Source organism: Trypanosoma equiperdum (assembly GCF_001457755.1).
Source record: "Trypanosoma equiperdum strain OVI genome assembly, contig: ctg_1191, whole genome shotgun sequence".
Classification (NCBI taxonomy): Eukaryota; Euglenozoa; class Kinetoplastea; order Trypanosomatida; family Trypanosomatidae; genus Trypanosoma; species Trypanosoma equiperdum.
This window is the reverse complement of record NW_027123162.1, coordinates 522-9,729: the sequence shown is the minus strand read 5'-3', so window position 1 is coordinate 9,729 and position 9,208 is coordinate 522. Positions and strand designations below refer to the sequence as shown.

At 40.8% G+C, this 9,208-nt stretch overlaps 1 protein-coding gene and 2 pseudogenes across 3 annotated transcripts; 2 read left to right on the top strand and 1 right to left on the bottom strand.

Annotated features, from left to right (window-relative positions):
• Positions 1-473: 473 nt before the first annotated feature.
• TEOVI_000524000:pseudogene lies at positions 474-1,052 on the top strand (annotated as a pseudogene). Its single transcript is given in 3 exon segments — positions 474-488; positions 490-900; positions 903-1,052. Coding segments are annotated over 3 exon segments (576 nt in total).
• Positions 1,053-1,551: 499 nt separating this feature from the next.
• TEOVI_000523900:pseudogene lies at positions 1,552-2,928 on the top strand (annotated as a pseudogene). Its single transcript has one exon. A coding segment is annotated over exon 1 (1,377 nt).
• A 5,517-nt stretch (positions 2,929-8,445) lies between these two features.
• TEOVI_000523800 (uncharacterized protein) lies at positions 8,446-8,850 on the bottom strand (the record flags this gene model as incomplete). Its single annotated transcript, XM_067220618.1, has 1 exon — positions 8,446-8,850. The coding sequence occupies one exon, from the start codon at positions 8,848-8,850 to the stop codon at positions 8,446-8,448; it is 405 nt and encodes a 134-aa protein (XP_067076719.1).
• Positions 8,851-9,208: the final 358 nt, after the last annotated feature.

Here is a 9,208-nt window from a genome sequence, read left to right as displayed (position 1 = left end):
TCTTAGTGTTTCTTATATGTTCTTGTAATACCTGCAATTGTTATAGATGAATTATCACATGAAGTTTATAGTATGGCGATCTTTAGCGCCTCTGTTGCATTTGGTGTATTTAGCTTCATGTCTATTCAAAATAACACACCACAAATATAACACATAATGAGCATAAGAAGTCCAGAGTGTTTGTGGTTGTAGTTAAAACTCACGCAGTTGAAGGATGGTGTTGGCTCATATTGAGTGCTAAACTAAGAAATGTTGAAATGATTACAATTGAAATGGGAGATTTGTATAGCTAAGTTAAGAGTCCGAGGTGGGTTATGGAATTCTTAGAGAAAAAGAATGCAAGTGATGAGGATATTTTAATTCATTCAGACGGATCTGATGTTATTGTTTCTTACCGAGATAATTATGCTGTGGAATATTTTATACAAAATACTGCAGCTAATGAGGAAAAATTTAGTGAAGAGGATATAGTCAAAGAGCATGTGCAGGAGATGTCTTTGGTTTTTTAATGTTGGTTACAAAAAAGAGGAGGATAAAAAAATACCCCATTTACTGAAATCACCTCCTAGTGGAAAACTGTATCTTAGTGGTGGCGGTTTAGTAGCCAGAGTTTGGGCATTTAGAAGGTTTGAATATGCATTAGGAGAGCTACTAAAGGGAAGTGAGGAGTAGTGGTCAGAGCAGAGTATTTACAAACCTTTGTTAATATGGAGTGCAATTCAGGAAGAAGCTGTTGGACAGAGATTTGTTTTGAGGAGAGGAATGATTGGGTTTGGTTATGAGGAAAGATTCTTTATTCCATATAATGTTGAAATTGGAGAGAATTCATTTATTTACTCGCAAAGACAACCAGTTGCATACGAAAAGAAAGCAAAACTGATTGTGAAACATCATAATTGGTGCATAGTTTGAAATCAGGAAAATTTAGTAGGAAAGACTCGGGAACAATTCAAAACTATATAATCAGTGGGAGAAAATTGGATTTTAAATATGGGTATATTTGCTGTGAAAGTGTTAACAACAAGAGTTTGTTTAAGGCTATGAGGTTATAAAGGGTAAGCAATGCCCCGTAAGCACATGGAAATAACCTACATAATACAGGAAAGACAGCAAACGAAGTCACACGCCAGAGGTGCCGCAGAGCAAAAAAAATTTGAAAAGCAAGAGCCATCCTCAGGCGCGCAGTTCGACTGTCAGGTTCGCCACATAGCGCTGCAGACCAGCAGCGACAGCACCGAATGGCGGTAGCAAGCCTTGTCGCGCAGGAGACGCAGCAATTGGGTGACGAAATCCACTGAAGCAGGAGATAAGAAAATGAAGAAAAGTGAGGAGGCGCGCAAAGACGCAGATTAGCAGCATACCATCCTAAAGTGCACAACATTTACGACTAAAATGCCTCTTTAAATGTGTAAAAGTAACTGAGCATTAAACTAGCCACGCCTCATGGCCTCCTATAGGATTACGCTCACGTTTGAGAATATCAGGGCGCAAGAAGTAGCTGAAAAGAGAAAGGCTCTAGAAGCGTTATTACCAGTCGGATTATATCAAACGAGCATGTGGGTGCTTCGTGTTGCCTGCGTGGCAGCGCTTCTAACAACCCCTGTAACGGCGGGCAATATGGCGAGCGGAGACAACAAAGTTGTACATGCCGCTTTGTGCGATTTTGTCTCGATGCTCGAAAGGGACGTTAATGTTCCGCAAGTGCCTGCAGCCAACGATGCAGACTATAACTTTTTGCATGAGCTAAATTTCTCCTTCGCACCACAGGACTGGCAGCGCAAGTTCTACGAAGACGGAGAGCGAACCAAAGTTCACCCAACAGCCACAGCTGCCGGTATCGTCAAAGCAGGTGAAGAAAAATGGTGGAAAAGCTGGGCACAAGCGGCTACAGCGTCAAAGAAAGGTACTGAAAACAACGCTGCACTGGCGGAAGCTAACAAGGCAACAAGCGAAGCCGCACGGCGAATAGACCAAACAACAATTGCACAGCTAACTGAGCAAGCAGCAGAAGAACTCGGTCTCTACCCGACACGGACCGGGTTAAAAGCGGAACTAACTCAGACAGCGGCCAAAAAAGAGATCGCAGCAGCGGTCTTAGGCAGTAGCACGAAGACGGCTGCCAATGTAGGCGACGCTGACGTGTTCGGAGCTGCCATAGGCAGCACAGCAAGGGCCGCCGTCTGTGAAGCAAAAGCTGGAACTCCCAACGCTGATTCGAGCCTAGCAATGTTAGCTTGTGTGTGCATGGCGGCTTGAACGAATCCCGTAACCGATGGTGCGTGCACGAAAGACCTGGCAACAGCACCAACATGGACAAACGACGGTGGTACAATAGGAAACAGCAACCTCCAAAAGCTGCTCAAGAGCTGCGGATCAAAACCAGCAACAAAGGTGACAGCCGAAGAGATAAACCGGGCACTCCAAAACATGAAAGCCCTGATACATGGAGGCGACACAGATGGCTACATCGGTACACAACTCGGAACAGACTGCAGCGGGTCTTCGAACAGTGGCATGTGCGTAAAATTCACGGCGCTGGCAACCGGCGGTGAAACAGTAATAAACCATCTGACATTGATCAAGAAGCTCAGCGACCTGGCCAGCAGGCTTACAGCGCTGGCAGAAGCTGCAGCTGAAGCCAGTAAAGTTAACAATGCTATAGCAAAAAAATGTCGGCAAGCAACAATGGAAATAGCGGCAGCGGAGATTATAGCGGCAACAACAACCCAAGTGGCGACTGAAAGACCAACGCAAAAGACGGCACGGCCAGAAACCAACTGCCACCTGCACAACAAATCTAAAACAGCGTGCACCGCAGCAGATAAATGCAAATGGGAAGGAAAATCTGAAACAGATGGCCCATGCGTAGTAGACGAAAGTAAAGCAGGAACAGAAACCACAACAGCAGGAACGGGAGATGGAAAAGCGACAACTGTCTAGTGTTCTGGCCATAATTACAGAGCAAGCTGTGAAAAGGAAAATGTTTGAAAAACAACCCCTGTTTGTGGCTGGATAAAGGGCAAAGAGGGTGAACCCGAACCCTAAAAAGAAATGTGCTGAAATGGTAGGTTTCCAGTAAAAAAGAAGTTTTCACTGATGGCCACTGATTTTTTGAGTTTGCTAGCATTTTAGTATTGCAAGGATTTCTGCTCTATTACATGAAAATTATAAAAATATTTTAATTTTAGAAATTTTGTCCAAATTTGTAAACTTTATTATATTTTAACACCTTTTCATGAAACGTTGGAAAATTTAAGGAACTTTAAAATTTTAAAAAGCTCAAAAATAAGAAATTTTAATAAAATACGAATGTCGGTGACATACTTGTGAAGAGTTAGTGTCATATGATATGAAAAATGAGTGATCTTCTAATTTCGTCTATTTCATGAATATTATTAGGGCTGTAGCATTGATAATGATATTAGAGTGTTGTGAGTGTGTTTATACTAATAATACGAGTAGTGGTGACGACTAAAATGGTTTTCAAAATAAAAGCGCTTAATCCAATGCTAAGCATGCAATGGAAGTAACTGAACGAGTTGAACAGTGAGCACGAGAGGAAGTGATAAAGCAAGAAGAATCGTGTCTCAAACACATGCATGGCGATGTATATCATCATACACAAGAAAAGTATAGACAAAACAACGATGGAAAACAGAAAGAAGTTTATAGGAGGAACGAAGTCGCTGCAGCTGACGCAAAGAATCAGTGCAAGTTGAAAGTACCATGTGTAGCACTACCAACGTATTCAGAAAATCTCTTTGAAGAATGCATTACTTCCACTTTGTGCGTTACCGTGGTCACATAGTAATGAAACTCAGAGAAAGAAGCTGATAAGTGCGGATGTCAGTTCTAAAAATGCGTGTCTTGAAAGAGTTAATAATCAGCAGAAAGCATAAAATAAACCAAAGAGCATGCCCTTGCACCAAACCCTTTAGAGAGTAATAGAATCGGCACCAAACTTAGAGAGAATAACAAGAAGGACAAGAATGCGTTAAAAAGGAGAAGGAAAGTGATAAAAAAGTCGTTATTTCTTACAAAGATAGTATGCATACAACAACTCTTAGTGACTGCTAAACTCAAGAAAGATAGGAAAATTATTAGATAGATGTGGTCTTTTGTTGTTTTCTATTTTAAAGCGTGTAAAGCTGTTAAATGATAGTATGAATGGCAAATTTATTTATTAGAAATGATTTAATTTACGAAAGTGATGTGTTCTCCATCTTAGGAAGCAGAAAGAAATAAACAAAAGCCGTTTATAGGCAGCATCCGTACACATTACATTTTTCTTTGCCAGAAAATTAAAAAGGAAAAAGTAACTGAAAAAGATAATGGAGGTAATAGCGGAGATTAGGTTGCATTCCAGAAAACTCTTTGTATGAGTAGATTCAGATTTTTCTTAGCATGTAAGACTTACAATGACGGAACCACATAAAGCCAAGTGATCAGCTTGATAAAAAACAATGTTTGAACTTAACTCAATGGCTAAACCAACAGCTTCTATAGCCAATTTAAACGATGCTAACAAAGGTAAATCACAAGCATGCAATTCAATTTATCTTATAAAATGAAAACTACAAAAAATGCAGCCATATACCATCAGAGCTCTATTCCCCTTACAGCTTTCTGTGTTTTCAAGTTTAAAAGAAAGCGAGAAGCAGCAGACAAGAATAGGGGTTAATGACTCAAACGGAACAAAACTGAATATTTAATTTTAAAATTGAGTGCATTTCTATATAAAGCGCAGCAGCAGCTCCACCCGTAGACAAAACACCGATACGCAAGGCAAAAACGAAACCACATAGACAGCCAAGCTGAAATATCTGCGCGGCTAGGCGCACTAAATGATAGACCATTGCGGGCTCAGCATTAAGAGCCGAAGAAAACTAAAACAATCCGTATTTTGCGCAAGATGGGTATACGCATAGCTGCAAAAACGCGAGGCACTGACATTTATTCTTATGCTTGATCTTAATGTTAAGGATTAAGTGAAGATCATGGAAATTAGTTAAGTGTCTGTTGGTTATTTAAAAAAAAACATAAAGGAGGAAAACAGGGTGGAGGAGGATCGAGGGTAATTTGGCATATAATAGTGGATATAAGAGGAGATTCACTACCATCCATCTAACAACAAGCAACGGAAAAGTCAAGAAAATAAACCTCCGAACACAAGCAACCCACAAAGGAGAAACTGTGGAAAAAGTACAATCAAAAAATGGAGAAAACAAAGAAAGTTGTAACTATGGCCATTGATTGCTCATTCACCTGACAAAAGCCGGTGTAAACTGCTTCATCAAGGTACACATAATCCGAATGCGACAGGTTTGTTATTAGCATAAAAGAGCTCTCACATGGGCTTTGTTTTTGTTTCAATGGCAAACAGTTTTCTTCTGGCACATATCAAGCGGTTCAGGATAAAGCAGAGCTAACTTAGGCGATTTACAAGGACGCAGATAAAGGACGACAAAGGTGAATTTCCATCAAGACACCTGGCTCGATCGTTTGTAATATCAGTCACACCGCAGTCGAGAACCAACTCCAAGCAGAAGGAGTCAACAACGGCGATATCAAGTCTATGCGATGAAATAGTCTACGACGCCAACATAGCATCTTATTTCTCCAGGGAGATAAGAGACGGCATCCAGGGGCTATCCGGGACTACCGATTTTTTTATCATGCTAATAGCAGCTTACGCCTAAACATCATGAACACCAAAGGCTGGCAGCTATGCGTTGCTAGCGGCACTCAAAGCTAACTCAGCCTCAAGGCAACGGCACCAGCTGCAAACTAAGCAGGCGAAACTGTAACACGCCAGCAAGGTTCTCAGTGAGAGAGCAGCCCAACTCAAGGCACTCAAGCAGTCTAGAATAAAAACTCAAGCTGTAGGCAGCACAGTGTTTAACAGAAAAGCGGATCCAGACCTAATTTGAACAGCAGCAGACAAGACTTGCACGGTCACTCTAACACCAGCCGCCGACGAAAGCGAGAAATGCGACAAAACGGCTAGCCTAAACAGCAACCTAGGCAGGGAAGACGAAGAAATCACGCAACTAACAAAGTTAAAGACGATAGCGACTGCTTCATTCACGAACAACCCGATACCGGTGGTGGTCCACTTCGCAGACAATGCAGGCGGGGGCAATAGCGGTGCCGTAACTGGCAACGGCGCTTTCATAAGCAGCGCAGCATAATTCGGCACCGCAAGAAACGGCGTCGGAATCCCCACGCCACCGCTACTAGAAGCAATAAAAGCACCCACAGAAACGTCAATAACACAGAATGAAGAAGTGGGAGGAAAATGCGTCGGCAAAACAGAAGGCTCACACCTCATCATAACGCCAGAGGACCTCGGTCATGCGGTGTGCGAGACCAGGAAAGTAAAATAAAGCAGGAACGGCGCCCCACACAACTAAGCACAGAGGAGATAATAAACTATGCCTCAAACAAAACATACGCGCAGTTAATAGCACACATTGATGTGAAAGCCGTAGCTGATGAAAATTCGCGGAAAGCCGCAGTTACGACGCTTCCTGGAAAAGAAGACACAAACCTACAGTCATATTTAATACAACCTCTGTCGCAAAACAAGTTAAATTAAGAAATGACAGGGAAGCAAAAAGAAATAACAATGACTTCACTCGGAACAGCGGTGGATGTAGGTGAGGACCTCGCGCTAACCTTTGGACAGAAGATTGACAAACAGAAGTCCACAAAGGGTCAAACTGATTCTGAAACGAACGGCGAAAAACAATGACCAAAATGGAGAAGAATGATTGTAACAGCGACAACTGCGAATTTAAAAATAATAAATCCGTAGAAAAAGAGGATATGACACTCAAAAATGATTGGAAAACGACAAACATCACAGAGAGCAATTCTTTTGTCATTAACAAGGAGTCTGTTGTGCATGCATTTCTACTTCTATGAGAACAATTTAGAGAACTATTGGTATAAGAATTTTTTTTTCAACTCAGTGAATTTTATGATGTTTACTATTTCAGGAGGATTTGCTATATTTATTATATTATAACACTTTTTAGATAAAATATGCAAATTTGTTGATAATTTTGAGAAAATTTGAAAATATCGAACTTTAGTAAAAATTAGTATGATAGCGGCGTATAGGTTAAAACTAATAGGTGAATATGAAAAATGATTACTATTCTTATTTTATTTATTCTTTATTTTTTGTTATCTTAAAAATATTAGCTATGGGTACGATAGAAATAGTAGTAGGGAAACTTGTTGTGAGTATATACTAATATTATAATATTAGTGACGTTGAACAATAGATGCGCCACGATAATAGATTTACTTAAAACGATTGCAAGGATGCAATGAAATTAAGCGTTTGAAGAAAAATTTGCAGGAGCAACAAGAAATACTATTATAAAAGAAATTTTACGAATAGAGATGGATTATACGCAGTATCAAACTAAGTAATGAAAAAACACTCATCATGAAGAAGCACAACGCAAATAACTGAAAAATGTATATAATATGTTCTACACAGCGATAGAAAAAAAATAAGCTTATGACCAAAGTACAATGGAAACCTACCGTTAACAGAAAAATAAACAGTCCATACGACCAAATGAAGGATCTCTATGAATCGTAAAGAATCAATGGGAATAGCCCTCCAATTCCATATTGGTATGCTAGACTGAAGCTAAGAGTTTTCAGGGAACGAGTGATGTATATGAAAGCGGTTACAAATGGTGAAATGGAGTTATGTTTTAAAAAAACAAACGCAGGGGTAAAAGAAGTTTCAGGACCAAATTTTCAGAGCATTGAACTTAGACAAAAAACGAAAGAACTCATAATGCAAAACCAAAGCAAATTTCAATTGCTTCCATGACAAAAAAGACTCTTCCTGGCTACCACAACAGCATGGACTGGAGAATTGTCGCTAATAAGAATCAAAGACAAAACATAAGCTTTTAATTTGAAGGTATAAAAATATTCGATGTATCTTAAAGAAGTACGTGACTTGAATGGAACGAAACTAGATGATGGAAATAGATATAATCCGATATATATTGGAATTATAGACGGACAATTTGAACAAAAAAGTCGTTGCTTGAAATTCTTCCCCCTTTCCATTATGTTTATGATGTTATAAACTCGTTTAATCCGTTTATGCCCTAAAAGATGACACAGGTCCAAAACCTTACACTGCGAGTTTAATGTACAAGTTACAGCACGAAACCCAACAATCAAAGCACTGGCTTAAAAACTCTAAAAAGCATGTATGTGAGATTCTTTACAAGATTAAAACTTCACTCACCGCAATTTTTATGCAAATATAACCCTCAAAGGTCACCCTAAGGACAATTAGACTTCCAACCCAGGCAAACGAAGAACAGAGTCCTCGCCAACTCAGTGAACCGACTGCAATGAATCACTGGATAGCGGCGGCCGGCGCGCTAGCACTAGCCGTCGCCGTTACTGCACAAGGCACAACTTTGCTACACAATGCCAAAGCACAAGTAACCACTCCATGCGGGGCAAGTCATTACATGCGTCACTAACACGCCAAGCGGAAAGCGCATTGCAAGCAGGCTTGAAAACAGCACAGTCAGCTCTAGAAACGTCAAGCAAACTACGCGTAGTAGCAGCCTCTAAAACAGGTGGGGCAGCAACAGCAGCCAGCATATTAGCAGCCAACCTAGCTTCAGAAGCTGCCAAGGCGATTGAAACGATAAAAACCGAAACGAAGAATTTTCTAGCAGGCTTCGCGGCCGCAGCCGAGCTAGCAGCTGAACCTACCTTCTTCGGAAAAGCCCACAAAAGCCTTAAAGCACTAACTTCAGACGCAACGGAAAATGCCCTGGAAGATCCAAAAGCCATGCTCAAACAACTAGCGACCGAACAAGAAGCAATGGAAGCCCTGTACACGGTACTGAGCGGAGCTTCACCCAACAAAAAGCCAGCAGACTTTTCACCAAAAAAACAACAACTAAAAATCAGATATTTTGGCAACGCCGGGGAAAAGACTGAGAAACTATGGGAACAGATAAACGCCGCTAAAACTATGGGAGCCGGGGAGGAACCACACAAGTCCAGTAATCTAAGTGAAGTAAGCACAGCAGATGACCTTTCCAAGGCACTTTTTTTCTACACGGCAAACGCAGTGACGGCAACCCGCGAAATCGAAAATGAAAATAGTAGGCTGAAAAAAACCACCGCAAAAGCTGAAAAAAACACA